We start from the raw sequence: 20,042 nt of genomic DNA on the forward strand, positions 1-20,042 counted from the left end.
AAACAGTAGCTCATCTATCTTGAGGAACTCATCCATGCGTGTGCGTGAGTGGGTGGTTGAATTTTGAAGGATTTCTTATTGGAGAGGAGGCCAGCAACTTACTGCATTTGTTCAGTCCTAAAACTATGTTGATCTGAGCAGCAGCTTAGGATACTGAAGTCAATTATTACGGAGGATGTTATGCTAAAGAAACTCTCATCAATATTTTTATATTTTTTTACAGTCTGGTAATTAGAATGTTTAGAAAAGGAATGATGTCAAAAAAGACTTATGTTTGCATGTAACCTTTTTCTTGTAAAAACTGAGGGGGGAAAAAAAAAACAAAAAACCTCTGTTCTTTGTCTATATGGATTGTAAACATTTTCAAGGCAAGGCCTTTTTTTTTTTTTTTTCCCCCTTAAATTTTGCACAGCATATGGCATTCCTGTGGTAAAACACACTGCCCAGAGAGGCTGTGGATGCCCCATCCGTGGAGGTGTTCAGTGTCAGGTTGGATGGGACCCTGGGCAGACTGGTCTAGTATTAAATGGGGAGGTTGGTGGCCCTGCCTGAGGTGGAAGGGTTGGAGATTCATGATCCTTGAGGTCCCTTGAGGACCCTGGCCATTCTGTGATTCTGTGATTCTGAGGAATCATCAATTCATCAATTGTATAGATTTGCAGAATCAAAGAGGAAAGGGTGTAAGAAGGAGAAAGGTGGAAGACTGCTTGCTCCTGAAGAGCTGAAAGGAGGGGTTTCTTATTCTAGCATTCAAAACTGTGTTACTTCTGAAGTCAAATCTGTTCTTGCTAATTAGAGTACCTTTGTTTCAGGCCTGCCATAAAACAGAGCATACTTTTATGTCTGCGTTTACATTAGAGATAAATTGAAAGCAGCATATTGGAAAAGAAAATTTTTAAGAGAAGTTGCGTCTGTTGGTTCATGCGGCACAATGAATCCTGTTTGAGAGAAATCTAGGCAGGAAAAGCCTATTGAGCATGTGTTGGCTTAGCGTTTTTGTTCTAAGATGTTTGACCTTGTGTATTTCTAAGCACGCACAGCAAGAGATGAGAGAGCAGTGGAAGTTGTTATGAAAAGATTTTTATGACTATTTGCATTTCTAGTCAGGCAGAGTTCTTCTGGATCACTGTGTCCTGCCCTCGGAGAGTACACAGCAGGGTCTATGTGCTTGGTTCCTGGCAGAGGGAAATGATTATGTTTGTTGGATGGGTCAAGGGAAAGCATGGTCCTAACAGGGTGTTTGAGAAAGAGCAAGACAGTTGGTCTGTCTCCCATGATGGAAAAACAGGGAGCTTGCTGGAAGGAAGCAGCTTCCTCTTCTTTACCCAACTGCATCTCTTCATCCCAATTCTTCCCTTTAACACCTTGCTTCAGAGCTGAACAACTTTTTTTCAGAAAAGAGAACGTCATAAGGCAGCTTTATCAAAATCTATGTTTAAAATTGTTTTCCAAGTTTAATCATCCTTTGATCATCAAGCGCTGGATAGTTGTGTTTTTTTTTTAATATTTATATTAATGATCTTCTTACACTTCTCCCAAAATAAGGAGGGAAGATACCATCTGGCCTCATGAGCTTGCAGCAGAAATAACGTTCTCAGTTTTTTGGGGAACGTAAGGGTGTGTGTGAGTAAGGGCAGTAATCTGTTTTGTGTAAGGAAAGCCAAATCTGTTCTTGTGTGAGGAAAGCCAATTTTTTTTTACAAGAGAAAGTCCCTGGAAATAACTGTGGTGAAGAAGGAGATTGTGGAGAGCTCCGTAAAAGTAAGAAAGGAAGTGTGCAGTCATTTCTTGCAGCTTCAACCAGTGAGGCATCAGAGCTTTCACTCTCACAAATAAATTTTGTTCTTTATGAAAACACTTTATTTAGCATTTTCAGTTGTAAAATTAGTCTTGTTAGCCATGTGCACCTGCTGCCTCTCACAAATGTATGATCTTCCAGGCAGATCCTGTGCAGGTTATTTCTTCAGGTTGAAGAGGGACAAAGAATCCTTTAAACACAAGCAGAGAAAAAAAAATGTACAGCTATTTGCTGAGGAAAAAGCAAACAAATTTCTGACTTCAAATTAAGGAGGGAAGTTTTGGTGAGCCCCAGTATTGAAGGAGATGGTTTAGTAATTGACAGCCTGCTTTTTTTTTAGCCTACTTTTGAAATAGTAAGAACACAGCCAAAATTCAAATTTTTCACTGTTGCTGTTCAAAATTATTGATCATCATGTTTAGAGAGTTCCACTGGTTCTGTATCTTGGATGTTTTTCTGAGTCCAAGAGTAAGAAGCTTACTGGTAAGTACACTAAATGCGGAGCTTCCTTTCTTGAAGTTTTTGAGAATGTGGGAAGTTCTCCCTCTGTTGTGCTCCTGTGACAGTTATTTAGGAAAAGCTATTGCTGAGAACCCTGAGGTGACAAAGATGTCAGGTAATAGAACATCTCTGAGCTGCCATAAAGATTTTGTAGGTTAAGTGCTTTCTTTAAAACCATTTTTTTTCCATCAGAAGAGGGCAAATGCCTGAAGGAGGTCCTTCATGTGGCTTGGATGCCAAGTCACTGAGAGATCTTCCAAAAAGCTGCTTCAGGAAACTCCTGCCCAGGTTGTCATTTTTTTTAATTTCACACTCATCTTTTTGTTGTTTTCCTGTGTCAGTGTTAAACTTTTCTGTAGATGTGTGGTATGTACTGTATTTGGATCAGAAAGCTTTTTTTCCTGAGCCATCACATACCATTTCATAGGTGGTCTTGTTGCTCAGAATACCAGAAATTGTCAGAAGACAACATCTGTCAACAGCCATATATGCTGTGAAATTGAGTTTCTCACAACCACAGGTTTAACTATAGGTGCATGCATGTGCAAATAGTCCTTTACTTGAAACTGATGTGATGGTGTTTACACAGAAAAATAATCCCATGACATTCTATTTTGAATTGCTCAAAGGCAAATTTTAATGAGATACAGTGTGCAATAGAACCAAAAGCATCTTATTTGGTTACTCCAAGAAAGCAATTACTCTTCTGACAGATTAAGGATAACCTCAAATTCCACGGGAAACTTGGATGTAGTATTTCCATTTCCTCATTTTAGAGGAAAGGCATAGCCCAAAATCCATGATGTTAGCAGTATGTAACTGAGTCTTTATGTAAGGCTGTGTACTTTCATAAGATTGCAAGTGTCAGTAAATTCCGTTCTTTGTAGATGTAAGGCTTATAAATGGTAAAGTAACATCACTCATGAGCTGATGTGAATGGCATGGGCTGAGCAGCAGCCACAGTTTTCTCTGAAATCCAGTGGGAATCCAATTGCAATTTCCAATTGCTGCCCTCAATCCAGCAGACATCAAGGTCAGCATTACTAGTAGTATAAATAAAAACAAATCAAAGCCCTTTAATTGTAACTGCTAACTGTGTGTTTCTGCTGCAAGCTGGAGAATTGCTGCTCTGTGGTACGAGGAAGCATAATCTCAGATGTAGGCAAGTCTTGATGTAGGGTTTACAGATTGGAGTCTACACCTCAACGGCAAACTTGATCTCTGCAGGCACAGTGTGTGCATTCAGTCTTCAGTCTCATTAGAAAATAATTTGATTTTCTGGTCTAATGTCTTTCTGTACTTTTTTTCTCTTCTCTCTACTGGCAGGAATTTGTGTCTTGGCTCCAGATCAGCTCCTGGCAGCTAATCAGCGGAATGTCCATGTTATTGAGGCCAACTCAAAGTTAGAGGAAACTCTCACTGCAGCATTTGATATAAATCACACAAGCAGCAGAACTGCAGAGTAAGAAATAACAACAGCAGCTTGCCAGCTATGCTGTCTTCTTCCCCACGCTACACAGGAATTTTTGTTCTGTCAGGCAAAATATGAAGTATTCATCTGGGTTCAAAAACACCTGGCAGACTTGCAGAAAACCCGTAACTGTGTTGTGCCTCCTCATCAAGCAGTCTTGCTGAATTCACATCTGTGCACTCAGCTAATGAACCATTGCTTTTCCTGTGTTCCCCTTCTTTTAAGAGGGAGGTTTGGGGGTGAGGGAGAAAAGAGCAGGAAGTTTGGGAATAGGTCTTGAGTTGGCCAAGCAAGCAGTGATACTGTAGGTAGAGACAGACTTTCTTCAGTGAATCCCAGGACAAGACACCTGTCCTGGGGACACGGTTGTGGCTTTATCATGAGGATGATGCCTACATTCTGTTTGTTGCACATGGTGGGTTTCTTCTTCAGCTCTCCAAAATTGGCTGGAGTATCAATAATGATGTTTCCAGCAACAATTATCAACTGAATGCTGGTGCTGTGAAAGTGGCTTATCTTCCCATGTATCTCTTTATTTGCTGTTGGAATCTGAATGCAGCCAATCATTCCTAAAATAGCTGTAGGAATCACAAGCAGTATAGAAATGTCTTTGTCTCAGTGCTGTGTCACTGAGCCTGCCCTAGCACAGGCTCTGGAAACAGGCTGCTGCCTCATGCGAGTGACAGTCTGGATTGTTCTTTGCAAAAAACTCTGCACGTGGTTTTGAAAAGACAGAGAATATTTCCTGGAGAAGAAGAGAATGGCTTCGCCATGCTCCACCAATGAGCCAGGGAACAGATTAGAGGCTTTTCCTATCTGTGAGGAAGCTCATCCATCACACCCTATTCAGGCACTCATACTCGGTGGGCTTGTTCTCTCTTGCTACACTGAACCTCTTTCTCCACAGCTTTTCCAGAGAAGCAAAGCACATAATAACAGAGCTATTGCTCTTGTAACATGTAGTACAGGCATTTGTCAATGCTGCTTTGAACTCTCTTTTCTGTGCTGCTCTAATTCCCTCACGATGTGCCAAGAAGCAGGTGTGACTGAACATGTAAGGATGCTTGTATTCTTCAGTATGTGAGTGAATGTGTGCTGGAAGAAGAGAGCAGTGTATTTGTGTGTGCAGGGCCTCATCTGTGTCTAACTGTAATCTTTTTTTTACTTTTTCTGACCCACAAGCCTCAATTCTAAGTTTGCCCTTGAAATCACATCATATAATTCTCCACTTCCGCTCAGTAACAGACTCCCAGTAATTAAAGTGATCTCATGCTGCTCTATTAATCACAGGAATTGTGATTTTTATGTTCAGAGGTTAATTGATGATATCTGCATATAGCATTTTCCCTTAAAATAAATTGAATTACAGTAATTAACCTTATGTCCAGGTCAACTGACTATATAGTTTGTCTCAGCATTATCCTGAAAATAGGATATTCTTTAACATATCTGTTGGCTTCTTGTTTTATCTTCTGTTTTCTTTTTCATAACCCTGATATAATGCAGTGAAGAGATGACCAAAGAATGTGTCATATTGCCCCACTGAGGAGAACTCTTTACTCAAGAGGCATTCTTGAGGATAGGGTTCTTTCTTGTTCTAACTTGTCCTTAAAGCTATTAGGATTATTTATGATATAAAATTTGGGAGTTGTTTGGGCATGAATCTAGGCAGAATAAAGCCCAGGGACTTCCACTTGCAGCCAGCAATTACTAGCAAACTGCAGGAACTGGATTAGTGCAGGCATCGTGCTCATCTCAGAGGGAAAACCAAACTAAATAGATTTTTTTGTCTCAAAGTCAGATTTATTTTTATCTCTACAAGGTTCCCAAAAACATTAGCAAAAAAAAAAAAAAAAAAAAAAAGTGGACAATGAAGAATAATCACAAAAGACAGAGATCTGTGAAATTTCTGTAACATTTTAATGAAGACCTTTTCCCATGAAGGATGAGTCTTTTAAATTCTTGTGACTGCCTGAGCACACGGAGATGTGTATAGGTGTGTGGATGTCCAAGGGAGCGAGCCATTGCACATCATCTTGAATTACAGTATTCCCACTCAGTTTGCTTATTTCCTTCACTAGGCTGTTTTGGGTTTTGTTCCACGTGCACGTGTGCTTCTCCAACAGCTCTTTTAAATCTTTCCTCAAAGATAACACTTCATTTCATGGACATTATTCATGTTTCCAGTAATCTCATGTTTTACTGAAAGGTGCAGAGAAACCTGAGAAAGCTGATTTCATAAACAAGTTGGGGGCTAAAGTTAAAAATATACACTGCAAGCTCTTTGCTTGCCTACACTTCTTATCTGCCAGGGACAAACATTACTTGCCGAGATGAATTTGCCTGAGTTCCAAGGGGAAAAGCCTGACTCTTCTCTTTCCCTGTAAGAGTTGGCTTGCTGGCCACTGTGTTTGTGTTTCTTTGTGCTGAGTAGCCTTCACGGCGGGGGATGCTGAGGTCTGGCCTAGACTGTGCTGTTGCCATGACTATAATGCTGCAATGCAGAGCAGTGTTGAGCTGACCAGAGGCTCCTCTTGAGCAAAGCACTGTTGGGTAGCGTAGCACTGGATGCCGGAGCAATTAATCCATGGATGTCAATGTCCATTCTTAGCATTTGTAGTGTTACAGTAGAATTCATTCACGTTTTGAGGGCAGGGGAACAATTTGTTGTTGTATCAAACTGCTTCGTACCCAGGTGGACTGGTGCCTGTTGGAAAACAGCCTGGCAGAATTTGCTATTTCACTCAGCGTAAATGAAGGCGTGTTATTGAGTCAATTTCTGCAGAAATGTACTTACAGCTGAAGCTATTCCAATTGCAACAAAGCTAAGCAGTGTGGTCTGATTATTTAACAGCTGACTTACATGTGACGATCTGCGTTTCTCTGCTGTTTTGTCACTTTAAAATGGTGCCCATCACTTTCATTCCAAATAAGTTTCTTGAAGAACACAGCTGGAGATCATGCTTGAAGAGTTAGCATCACATTTCTTGCTCTAAAAACAAACTAAAAAAAAAAAAAAACAATAACAAAAGCAGTACAGAGGGTTTTGTTGTTATGATAAGCAGCAATTAGGTGCTTTAAGCCCAGCAATATGTTCTACGGGATCCAAACTTATTCTTCAGTGTTAAGCTCTGCTCTTATATATCAATTTGATCTGTTACACAGACATAAGAGGATTTGTAATTTGAGGCTTCTTTCTGGTTAGAGGATGAAGAAGGGCTGGAATCCATTTAAGTACATACCAACAGTGAAAGGAGGCAAATGCTGAGGAACTGAGGAAACCTGTCCTGAAGAGCTGGCTGAGCTGGAGAGACTGATTTAGGAGAACTGCATGACCCTGATGTTACATTTACAACAGGCACATGGCAGCTGGGACAACGTCTGCAGGGCTGTGTCAAAGTTTTAATCATTGACAATTGTCGGTATTGCTGTAAAAATACAGAAGGCCCCATGTTTTGTCTTTGTTATCTAAAAGGAAAGGAAAACAAAAGTTTTTGTGTCACCTATAGTTGTTCTATCTATTAGCTGAGAGAATGGAAGAGCAGCTGATTGGCACTGATATTTCCCAGGCAAAGTGAGGGCTGGGGAAAGTAATGGTGTTGCTGGTAGTGTATCTGCTTTCTGTTAAGCACGCTGAGATGAAACAGCAAATTATATATTAGAGATGGCATTCTCTCCTTTCAAAAGGCAGTGATTGCTACATTTAACCCTTAAATCTATTCAAAACCTTGACAGAAGTTTGCTGAAGTCCCACAAATAATCGATAGAGCAATTTTTTGTCTCTTAAATGTGAAGCTTTTAAAAATAATAAAGACATCTTTGAAAAGACAAGCTAGGCTGTTTCAGGGTTAGGTCTGTTGCTGTATGTAGTTGGGGGTGGTGAGTGAGAAGGATTATTTAGGCACTGTCTTTGTTCCATTCTGCAGGTTTATAACCCCAAAATAAAATTGCAAATGTTTTTGGCAGTCATCTTCCAAGCACAGATGGCTTTCCTCCCAGTTTTGGCAAGCGTGATTTCAGTATAAAATTGAGCAATTATTAGAAAGTGAAATATTGCATGATATAATACTGCTACCACCAGCATCAACATCGTAACAAATGGTGTTCATTGTTTCTGGTGCTGCCTGAGAGAGCTTGTGCCACTGTTGTTACCCTTTCCTCTAAAACATGTACCTTTGCTATTCCTGGTGATGCACAGAAAGAGGGATGGAAAAGAGCAGATGCTTCAGCAAGGAACCGTGGCTATTTTCTCATTTGCTTTGGCTCTATATTTCAATGCAAATATCACTGAACAGGTGGCTGATGAGGCCCCCGTGGACTGTTTACAGTGAAGGTTACAACCAAAATCGATAGGCCTGAGATGCTTCTAATTCCATCTGGGAGATGTTCATCTTCCATCTGACTGTTCCCTCTCTGAACAACAGCATCCTATTAAGGCTGCATTCATCAGGGATGTCCTGCCCAGGTCAGCAGAAGATTTCTCCTATTTAGGCCTCCATTTGTTCTCTGTGTTTTCTTTTCATACTGCACTGGATCAAACAGTAATGTTGATCTTGACAGGTTGATAGCATTAGGCATGCTGAGTTTTGCCTATTGACTTGACACCTGCTACTACCATTCTGCAGGCCGAGGCTCATCAGTTCTGCATGAGGGTTGTCCAAATCTTTTCAGCTTATCACTTACTGAGGCAGGAAGTAATGATGTTACATATCATAGTTGACATTACGGTGCTTGATATATGGCCTTGCAAAAAGGGAGAGGAAAGCTGGTGAGAACTCATGATTGCATAGACCTGAACAAAATAAGCAGATACCTGAAACTCACTGAAAAAGTATTTTATTTTGCATAAATTCGGCAGATTATAATGGGAAGTTCTGCATGGCCCCTGTGTCTGTTCCATCCAACTGGTAATAAAGTTTGTATTATTCTTTTTAATAAAGGTAAATGCTGTTGATTGCTATATGAGGCAAAATCACTCTCGTTGGAGTCTTTCCCTTGGGCCTAATTGTCACATCTGGCGTGCAGCCCACAGCAGCTGGGCAATGAGTAAGCAGTGCTGAATCCAATTAAAACGGCAGTAAAGCATGTATAGCAGAGGGCACCCATTCATTCCTCTTACAGCTGGGGAAAGCTCTCTGATATGCAGAGAAAGTTAGGGAGGATGTGCTTCAACATGTAAGTAAGGGTCAAAAAGAATGTTGGAGGGGTGGGAGCCTCCCTTGGGCACTGGCAGCATTCAGGGAAGGCCCTGAGTTACCATGTGCTGATTGCCCAATACGTTCACACACCAGTCTCCTCGGTATAAGGGCCAGATACCTGGAGTGCTAGAGTGCTTTTTTGGCCACATAAAATGAACAGCCAGCTGTAGAGACAACAGGAGTGGGACAGGAGAGGAAAGATGAATGACGGTGGCACTGCTGGTCACAAAAAGATGTTGGTAGTGGTGATGGGCAAAGAGCTGGCATTAAGTCTCTGTGGCCATCTGTACCAGCATTCAGGTGGCTGAGCAGCAGTGACTAGTTAGGGCAACGACAGTAGAAACTGAGTTGGCCAACCTGGCCAATGCCTTGCCATGTGCCAATTCAGTTATCATGTCTGGCACTGTGGTGCATCTTGCTGTCAGCCACTTGTCTCTCCTGTCTTCAGAGCTCCCCCAAGCACTTGCTGAGCTTTTGTTCACTCACATCTGCCTGATCCCATGGTGCTGTTAAGCCTGGGCTTCTTGCACAATCCCTTCTGCTGCCGGGTGCAGCCACATGAGGTGCTTGTGGGGTGATCAGCCCACCACCCAAATAAGCACAGACAACAAATGCACTCCAGAACAGCTCCACAGCACTTGCTGCCCTCATTGTATGAAAGCTGCAGCCTGCAGGTTGTATTCCTGTCTTGTTATTGCTGCTGTTGTTGTTGTTGTTGTGTTGTTACTAATTCCTTTCCCCAACTTGCAAAAAACTCGTCTATCACTTTCTAGGAACTGTGAACATATAAAGGTAAATAGCAGTAAGAATGTCCTCCACTCAGATATTCAAAGGCTTTGTAAGCCAGAAAAGGCAAAGGTTTCTTGTCAGTGTCAGATGGCTGATCTGTACTGTAGTAGGGAACAGAATTCAGGTTGGGTGGCTGGTTTCTGCACCGTGCCTTCGGCATGGCAAAGCATGTGTGTGCATGTGTGTGGATCAGTGCGTGCTTTTTATTATGAATAGGTAAATCTCTAAGTCTCTTACAGTGAGACAGTGTCTGAGTTACTTGCGTGCTTTTAAAGCTCTTATTGCCAGAAAATCTCATTTATTTTTTACCTCTTACACAATTCATTTTCTCTCTTTTTTTTTTTTTTTTTTGCTGTCATTTTGCTTTTCCTAGTGTAAGAGATGATGAATCTAATAAGATGGGCTATTTGTTGAGTATTTTGTGGGTCAGTTCACAGGTGATGCTACTTTTTCTGGTCATATGTTTTTTCTTATGCAGTTGTTCAAATTCATCAAGCTTCAATTTTTTATTTCCTTGTTATTTGGTTAAATACTATCCCTTTTTACGATGCTTCCAGGCTATTGAAGGAGGGTAAGTTACTACCACATGTTTGTGGAAAGAAAAGATTTTAAGACTGTCATGGTTTTTCATGGCCATTAAGTTTTCTGGTCTTGGTTCATGCCTAACACAGACCATTCTATTTTAACTGGTAATTCTCACATTAAGTCTAATAATTTGTGGATTGAAGTGCAGCTGTTCTGCGTGAACACATCCCATCATATTATAAAGAAAGTCTGTAAGAAATGAATATAACAAGATCTGTCCATTACTGATCAGGCTTAGTGTGTCATGGGAAAGTTTTGACACGGTTACATACTCTGATTTTACTTGGGGTTTTACAGGAGAAGCAGAACATAGCGTGAGGTCAAGGCAGAAAGATGGGAGTTTTTCTAACATGGAAGACTGTCTCTTCTGATAGTGATTTATAGATGTGTCATTGCTGTTGCTGCTGAATTTGTGCTTGAGATCAAATATGGCTGTATGCTTTTATAGAATATACCAGGGAGTTAGCACTTTCTTGTAAGGCTTTTTGAGTGATGGATCTAACCTTGCTGGAGTTTACTAGCTGCAAATACGATAGTCCTGTTATGAGAGTAGCCTTGCAGTAGCCATCCGTTCATTCCCTCAGCCAAGCAGTTATTCTACACATACGTGTGTCGATTCATTTTCTGAGGAAGTTTTCAGTAAGCTTACGTAAATGTAAAGCAATTGCACTGTACTGGTATCCTACTCAGATCTGATTGATTCCCTTTTGGGCTGCACAATACAAGCAGGAAAATATTATAGCTAAGAAGGCAAAATTTTGATTTCCATGTGTATTAAGAGTTTTTATAGGTTATTAACACTTAATCGCATTATGGCAAAAAGGAAGGAACATAGAATAACAAGAAAAAGTCATATTATATAAATATCTCAAGTCACCAAATTCAGTAAGAAGAATCTGAGCACCGAAGTACATTGCATGAAGTTCTGTTTATATTGTTCTTAGGAATGAAAAAAGAGGAGTAGTTGGCTTTTTGGAAGAAATCTGGTCTATGCCATCAGCTTAAATGCTACAAGTCATGCATTAGGCATAAACCATCTACTGCTTAGGCTGTGTTCCAGGGGTCTGCTAAAGAAAGAACAGTGCCACAACTCACTCTTTTTTTGACTACTGGCTTCCCTTAAAGCAGCAATAACCATATTTTGAACAGGGAGAATGGGGTTTCTGAGAGCCAGTTCTTAATCTATGTGGCATAGTGCAGGCATGTCCAACCCACAGAACACGGGGCATGAACAGACCATCACAGCTCACAGTGCAGCTGCCCCCAGCCCTGTGCTGTCATTGCTATGCAGTGATTGCTCAACAACAACCAAATAGTGGTGTGCAATTGGCACTGTCTGGGCTGAAACCAGAACACAGAAAGGATGCAGTGCGGTGCCAGCTCAAGGTACGGCAAAAAATTGCATGCATTTAGATACACTGGCTGAACACATTCCTGTGAACAAAGAATAGGCAGCCTTGCTTTTGGTTTTGATACAGGAATTTGAGAATAGGTTTCAAGATTGCTGAATAAATCATCAATTTATATGGGTAACTCCATTTTCAGTTGACTAAATACATGATCAGCAAATTTTCAAATGGAATGTGTAGAGTTGCAATCTGCTCAAAAATCTCTCTGTTCTTGTCTCCCTCCTAGACTTGTACAAGACCTGTCTTACCAGAGAAAGATATCCCTCACTTCACAATCACACCTTATTCATGTCATCACTTTTTAGCAGTGTGCACATTTTGAATAATTACTTTCAAGGACAAAGTAGTTCAGGAAGAGTAAAATTTCATCAAAAATCTCTGATGAACATTGTGAGAACACACCAAGAACTGGAACCACTGCCATTGGAACAGACTGATGTCATAGTTACACCAAAACATAGTCAAATGTCCCAATAGTTCTATGTTTCTACTGCTCTCATTTCTTAATGTTAAAATATTAACAGTTAAAATAAATTTTGTCACTCATATGAATTAACTGTATAATATATTTTACAAAGGCTGCTCCAAAAGCAATGCCTCCTATTTTATCATGTTGACCCGCAAAATCAGAGGTGGATGTTGGTGGTATGATTGGTGGTATTGAACCTTCCCACCAATATTCCATTACATTCTGTTGCTCTGTGAGATGGACTTCTGGCATGAAAATGCGTATGAAGTAAAGGAGTGGAACTGAATTCTTCCATGCAGAAAAAGTGGCATCCAATGACATTCATTGACACTTACTGAGTTTTTATAGAGACCAACAGTGCTGTCACCTCCCGTGGAGCAGATTTTGATGAGTATTCCATGCAGGCTCTTGTTTATCAGTGGCAAAAAGCACGTAGCTAATGGTGGTGACTATACTGAAAAATAGTGTTTTGTAGCTGAGAACGTGCTCCATCAAATAGTTACTGTGTTGACTGTAACTGCAGTTTCCATGGAAATGAATACGAGGCATTACATAAATGCAGCCCAAGACAATTTCTCTTCACCCAGGCAAGCACAAAGGTTGGGCAGCCATGGCTTACTGAAAGCCAAAATGAACTACAGTGATTTTCACTGACTGAAGTTTTCTCTACGGACATTTACAAAATGTTTATTTTGAGATGGTACCTGCACTCACCCAGTATCACCACATATCTACTCTTGCTTCCTCCACCTCTGTGCTTAGAAGCATTTTTTATTAGAAGTAGCTTAAGCACAGTTGCACTTGAGAACATTTGCATCAGTCCCAAGAGCCCAACCAAGGTTCAGGACTTGCTGAAAAGGATATTTGTCCTAAAAATAAGTGTAGCCTTCTTTAATCAGCACTTTTCTGAAATTCCACTCTGACCGTGCAGATCTTTCCACCATTGTAAGAGCAACAAAAATAACACTATGCTTGAATTTTCTTGCAAAAACTTACCTTAGGTGTAGCTTGTGTCCTATTCAATTTTTTTTTTTTAATGGCATAGACACTGGTAGAGATTTACAGTCTACTCCAAATGCAGGCAGATAGAAGCAGGCATTTTGCATTGGTTTGTGTGAATTCCAACAAGGATGTTAACACTACAGCAACAGAGAACTGCTCTTCTTTTTCTCTCTCCTCCTCTCTTTTCCTCCACAGGAGATACCCCTAAGAATGACAGGGAATTCCATTCTCAGAACCTATTGATCTAATCTCTATTAGGAGGCAATATAACAGCTCATTTGTTAGCTAACAGTTTTCAGGTAAAAGAAAAAAGATTTGGTCCAATAACTTGTACATAAAATGACAGCATAAGTTTGTTAGATGCTGTTCATTTGCCTGTCAGCAGTCTCTGGTATATATTTATGTGAAACAGTACGCATGTTTTAATGAGAAGAGTGTGATGGTGTAAAATCACCCACAAGAAAAGTTTTTCAGGCTCTAAGGTGAAGTGGCAGCAGTATGCATACAGCACCTTAATGCCTTCCTGGTAGGAACACATAGATAACGGAGGATGTGCTGACAGGGAGTAGCAGTAAGCAGCTGTTCTGCTCCAGAGTCAGGCTCACTGTGAGCCGGGTGGTCTGGATTGCTGTTCTGCAGGCTGATGCTGTGAGTGAATAAGGCTCAAGAGGAAGAACTGAATCGTTTAATAAGTTTGTTCCTGTTAAGTAAGCGTAAGGTCATGTGCTTTTCAGAATACAGTTTTCCACTGGACTGCAACAATTTCAAGAAAATAATTCAAATTTATTTTTGTGTTAACACTGGATACCTTGTTTAGTCACTTTCCAGTGACAGAATTTTAAAGGTGGCAAAATTACATTTCAAAGAATTACGTGAAGAGAAAGAAATTAATCCACCTAATGCAAGCCTTAGCTCTAATTCAAACCTTTGGAAAGGAACTATTTCAAAGTACTGTGTTTATTTCTCCTAGTTTCTACTATGGGCATCCCCAAGGAGCCCAAATGAGGTTTCACTGGGCACGGAAACGGAAAGAAACTTCGTGCACTGGAGCACTAGCAGTAAAGGCAAAATGTAAAAGGTGATTAAAGAGACAAATGGAGAAAAAAGGCAAAGAAAGCATCTGAAGGCAGGTGTAACTGTGTCAGTAATCACATACAGCTATCACCCAGCCAGTGCTAGATAGGAAGGCTTCTCTTGGGGCTTGTATGTGCTATCTCCCACCTTGCATTCTCAAACAAGGTATAACAGACAGACATTTCTGTATTGTGTTGTATTTACTGTTGCTGTTTTAATTCTTTGCCATCACTCTGACACTTCGCTCATGTCAGTCATTGGCTCACGTTAGATTTTCTTTTTCTTTAGTCTCAGCTTAACTCAGGCTCAGTTATTTTTTAATAGACGTAGAGAATCAGCCAAGTTTCCAGTTTGTGTTTGAGTCATAGTCACAGAATACAATAAATCATTTGTCCTCATGAGCTATATTGCACTGCAACAGATTCTCTATTCCAGTGCAGTTAGAGGAGCAGAAAATTTACTTAAAAGCAAATATATAATAAGGGAAATTAATTATTGTGACATTTTGAATTGGATATGAGATGAGAAATCAGCTATGTCTAAGAAATTGCAAATGAAAATGTAACACTGAAGACATGTAAAGCCCTTTTTGTTGCTTTTTTTGTTCTGTTTTGTTTTGGTTTTTTGGTATAGAGAAAGGAGACGTTGTTATCTAATATTAAATGATGCTTCAGAAGAGCAAGTTAGCACATTGTTTTCCAAATTAAGTTTCAAAGTCTGTATAGGTTATGAAGTTTGACTTTCTGCCCGTAAATGTGGAGTGACTGACAGACTACTGTAAAAATGCCTTTATTCAAAAGGAATCTTTGGCAAATAGCATCAAAGGTTTAAAACTCTGGAAGGGATGAAAAGAAAACCCCACTTTTACCCCGATTTTCCCTGCAGATCAATGCCTGTGTGAAATTTGCCTGGGAATTATGAGCTATTTACTGTATTATGCACTGTTTTCTTTCACTGTTTCTAAAGGCTCCTGTGGTTCCTTTCACATTCAAGATTTAGGGATATTTTTATACATGAAATGTGAATGAATGAATGCATTGGTGGAACACAAGGGAAAAATGCTGGTTTTAGACAGTTCTGCTCTCCCTTATTTTATCACAAGTTGGAGTATTGGTTTTCTGGCATCTAAATTTATGGGTACATATTTTTCTGCCAAAGCCAACTGACATGTTCTGCATGCTCCATCAAGCTCTTTCTGTATTTCGTCACTTGATTCACAGCTCCACAGGATATGAATCAGTCCTGAAGCATAACCCTCTATCTCTTCTTAACCAGAATAATGTAGTGTGTTTTTTATTTACTTACTGTGTATGTCATCATCTAATTACGCAAACCAAAGAGTGTACAGTCTCAGTATTTGCAGTAAAACTCGTGTCAGCTATTGATCAGCGCAGGGCATGAAGTTTCTCTGTTGCATATGAACAGCTTACACAGATGCTAAAGCCTGTGTTCAACCAAGAACCCGCTGCAGCATGGAGCTGAGGCATGGGCTAGAGGGGAAATGGCCTGCTTGGACAGTTTCTTTTTAGAAAATCATCACAGCTCCTCAGTTACAGAAAGAGGCTTGAGGAGAGGTAAAGCTCTCTCTATATTGTTTTCAGTTTTGGGCCCCTAACTGCAAGAAAGATAGTGAGTTGCTCAATCACGTGCAGAAAGGAGACTAGAAAGCAAGACATGTATGTGATAGCCAAGAGATGCTGTTTAGTCTGGAAAAAATGGAAGCTGAGGAGAGTACTTATTTCTGTCTCCATCTATTCAAAAGGAGCAAAGAGGGTTTTGGTCTATTTTTGACCAGTGACAGGACATGGGGAAACAGTCTTAAGTTGTATCGGAGGAGGTATAGACTGGACATTAGGAAGAGTTTCTCACGGAGATAGTAGGTTTTGGAACAGGCTGCTGAGGGAAAGGGTGGAATCCCAATCCCTAAAGGTATTTGAGAAATAGAGTTGGAGGTTGGACCTGATGATCTTGAACGTCTTTTCCAAACAAAACGATTCCTTCTGTTGATGCTTTTTGCATTTCTTTGTGCACTGGTTGAAACTGAATCCCTTAAAGCCTTTGTTTATTTTCCACAGTGTGAAGTGAAGAAGTAAAGTCTCCCAGCTGAACTACTATGAGGTCAGAAGCCTTGCTGCTATATTTCACACTGCTACACTTTGCTGGGGCTGGTTTCCCAGAAGATTCTGAGCCGATCAGTATTTCGCATGGCAACTGTAAGTACAAGAGGCCTTCATTTGCTTGGAAATAATCAGTAGACTTCAAATTGACAGTATTTTGTTATGCTGTGAATAAATAACGTTGTTTTTCCTCATCCCTCCCAGATCAACCAATTTACATTCTCAGATAATAAGAACAAGAACTTCTTATCTTGACTTATGACAGGTGGATGGTGGGCTGTTTGATTCTCCAAAGCCATAGCCTTTTTCCTCCTCAAACAGATCCTTTTATAGCATAATTAGACCGCATATTTGTTTTATCCAGAAGCAGATGAGGGAAATTTTTTCCTCCTCCATTATCAAGTAGTTATTCACCTGCCCTGTGAAACTGTAGGTCTGGATAACCAGTGGCTCGTCTTAGTAGCACACTAAAATAACAGAGCTTTAAAAAAATAATTGGTTGAGCTAGTACAAATAACCAATCTTAGTTCTTTGAACTCTGCTGTATTCCACTTTAGCATTTGGCCTTTTTGGCTAGAAATGTAGATTTATTTTTTTTAAATAAGACGAAGAATCTTTTGTAACAGAAACCCTCTTCTTTCTTACCAACACTTGCTGGCAAACTCTCCAAAATCAAGGGTCACACAGACAGCTGCAAGACAGTATTGAGATTTGCTGACAAAACAGGTGGAGAGCTTTCTATGGATTTTACCATGCAAGTCAGATTTAACATAAGTGATTCTTCACATTTGCCACAGCTCAATTGCAATTATTCCAGAGAAAAGTATTCTGAAGTCCCAAAGTTTGAGATGTTTAATAGGAAGTATTTAGCATGTGAGTCTGTAAAAGTGTGCTAAGAAACAGCAAGTTAGCAATTGTAACTCATATTTAAATCTACTTTGGACCCGGAATTTGATTTTGACATCTGTGGTACTGGAACAAGGCAGAATTACACTATAGAAAACCCTACTGAAACTTATTTAAGGTGACCACCGGGCTTTCAGCAGCAACATTTTTACCTTCCAAATGGTTATGCTGATTGTTTGTGTGAAACATGGGATAAATTCTCTCCAGCACGGCATGCTGAAATGCATGTGAATGTGCAAGCCCCAGCTTTTTCTATTAGATCACTGACTTCCTACAGAGGAAACAGAACTGAATAGAGAACCTAAAAGTTAGAAGTTGTCATTTTGCACGTCTTGGTCAGAAGCATTAGGCTTCTGAACGTAAATCCTGGCTGTACTCTATTAATTTGTTTCCCAAAGAGTTCTCAGCATCTGATTTACAGACTTTCTCACACATGATGTTCTCAAGTGTTTTGCCAAAGTCAGTGCTTCAACCAAACTTGACAGAGAGAATACTTTTAGAGGACAGCAGCTGAAAAACACCAATGCAGTAACTGAGTTTCTGAAGAATCAGGCTAACTCAAATAGCTGCAGTTTTCTAGGAAAACATACTGATGGGGAAAAGGCTCGTGTATGGCTTGATGCTAGTCAGATCTGTGTAATGACTAAGCTACCCAGACAATCTGGATCTCCCTTCTTGCACATGTTCAAAAGCTGCCTGGACGTGGTCCTAGGCAACCAGTTCTGGTGACTCTGTTAGAACAGGGAATTAGACCAAATGGCCTTCAGGGATCCCTCAGCCAGTCTTTGCTGCTGTGAATATAAAGAGGTGGCACTTCTGTATTATGATGATTTTCATCAGAGATTTATTCTCCTCTTGTCTTTGCATTTACCTGTACAGCTCCCTAGTTGGCACATCTAGACATCATGATCATGCATTCATTTGCAACCTAACTGCAAAGTGGCTTTTGGTCAAAAATATTCACTATTATTGTAGAGAGAGACTAAATGCTTGTGCTGGTTGGTAGACAGGGGGAAGTAGCTGGCTTGATGACAGCATAAGATCAATAGAAGACTTCCAGTCAGTACTGTTGTTCAGTTTCCAGAAGAATTGCAGTATCAGACTGGTTGCCAAAATAATATGTAGTGACTTTCATTTTTAAAAAGTTTGAGTAGTGGTTACCCACAGTTTCTCAGAAATCCCCGCAGCTGCTGTACAGTATCAGTCCAGTCCTGTAGGAAACCCACTGAGCTGACAATTCGAACCACTCAGAGCTAAGTCTTTTGCTTTAACCACTACTAATCCAGTCACTGTGATGATTGATGGGGCACTGTAAAACTGCTTTGTCCTGCTAGAAACACTTTGGCAGCCAGGAGCCAGCATTTAAAGTCTGCAAGCCGTGAAAGAAAAACTGTGAGAAAGTGCCATCTACCTCTGTGCCAAGAGCTCTAGAGCAGCTTTACATTCTAAAGAAATTCACAGTTCTTGTCTTCTAAAAATATGACTTTCTCCTTTGCAGCCTTAGCCCTCTGTGCTAGTACCTTCCTGCCCTAGGCTGTGATGCTGGGGGAGAAGAGAAACCACAGATTTCAGCCGTTGCCATGCTAGCATGTGATTTTACTTTGTCTTTTGCTTTTTCTCTGGAACCTTGTTCTTCTTCACTTCCCACAGATACAAGACAGTATCCGGTGTTTGTGGGTCACAAGCCGGGACGGAACACCACGCAGAGGCACCGGCTGGACATCCAGCTGGTCACGGTCATGAACAGAACCCTCTACATTGCTGCTAGGTCAGTAGTCCTCTGCTTCACCACTCCTCACTTGCTTTTCACAGAGAGGGAGGGAGAAGAGGAAGGATATTCTGAGTTTTTCTCTGCCGGGCATGTTATTTTTGAGATTTTCTCACACTCAGACAGAGGTTTGCAGGCTCTTAGTAAGATGTATTGGACACCTTGTTAGTCAGTTAGTTCTGCTAGAAACTGAGCCATCCCTTTCAGGACTTCTCTCCCATTGCTCCATCTCCATTTGAGCCTGGGAAGAGAGAATTTGCAAGACTGTTTGGTGCCATGGAGGAGAGAATCCGTCTTCATTCTGTGATTTCATTCGTGCACATAATTAATTATATGTTTTAGAGAGTGATTCTGTTAGTGCACAAATGCATGTTTGAATAAGAGTCATTAAACTTTAATGTTGCTACTTTAGGCTTATTTTCAGTACCACAAAGCAACAACAAAAAGGTGGGGGTGAGGGAGAAACACATTTTTGCTGCCGTTCTGTTGATGTACTCAGAAAGGTTAATTGAATTTGGTGTTTTGGATTTTTTTGGACTGCTATTCTGTGCAGATACAAATACCTCTTTATAAAAATTGCATGTCAAGCCACTCATTTAGCTAGTGTAGCTCAGCATAGCACTACTAGCTTCGGTGGCACTACACTGATTATACAGCTGCCTGCCTGGCACAGACCCAGCAGTAACTTCCTCTCCACTCCTGTTGGTAGCAAAGGAGGCTGATAATCTCCGAGTGGGAACTACCTGATGGAAACAGGGTGAATTCAGGAAGGGCCAAGATTAACAAGGGTCGGAAGCCCGGCTCAGGTGCTCTTGGACCCAGATCCTGTTTGGGAAAACTGCCCCTCCAGGAGAAGCTTATTTCCTCTCATTTTTCTGGTCCTTCTGCTCCTCAGAAATATGCAGCCTTCTGCGAGCTACAGAAGGCCAGGCTGTTTCTGCAGATGGGAGAGGTG

The 20,042-nt window shown here is 40.6% G+C and overlaps 1 protein-coding gene across 8 annotated transcripts in view; it reads left to right on the top strand.

Annotated features, from left to right (window-relative positions):
* Nucleotides 1-20,042, top strand: part of SEMA6A (semaphorin 6A) — a 114,599-nt gene that overhangs the window by 34,257 nt on the left and 60,300 nt on the right. For 7 of the 8 annotated variants that reach the window (XM_085214393.1, XM_085214392.1, XM_085214390.1 and 4 more), the window contains 2 exons: nucleotides 16,372-16,509; nucleotides 18,970-19,087. In XM_085214393.1, the coding sequence (XP_085070519.1) occupies nucleotides 16,410-16,509; nucleotides 18,970-19,087 (218 nt within the window). In that variant the 5' untranslated portion in view covers nucleotides 16,372-16,409. Of the gene's footprint in view, nucleotides 1-3,742; nucleotides 3,762-16,371; nucleotides 16,510-18,969; nucleotides 19,088-20,042 lie in introns of those variants that run through there. The other variant, XM_085214394.1, reaches the window with a different exon arrangement.

Source organism: Meleagris gallopavo, chromosome Z (assembly GCF_905368555.1).
Source record: "Meleagris gallopavo chromosome Z, MGAL_WU_HG_1.1, whole genome shotgun sequence".
In the NCBI taxonomy this organism is placed as follows: domain Eukaryota; kingdom Metazoa; phylum Chordata; class Aves; order Galliformes; family Phasianidae; genus Meleagris; species Meleagris gallopavo.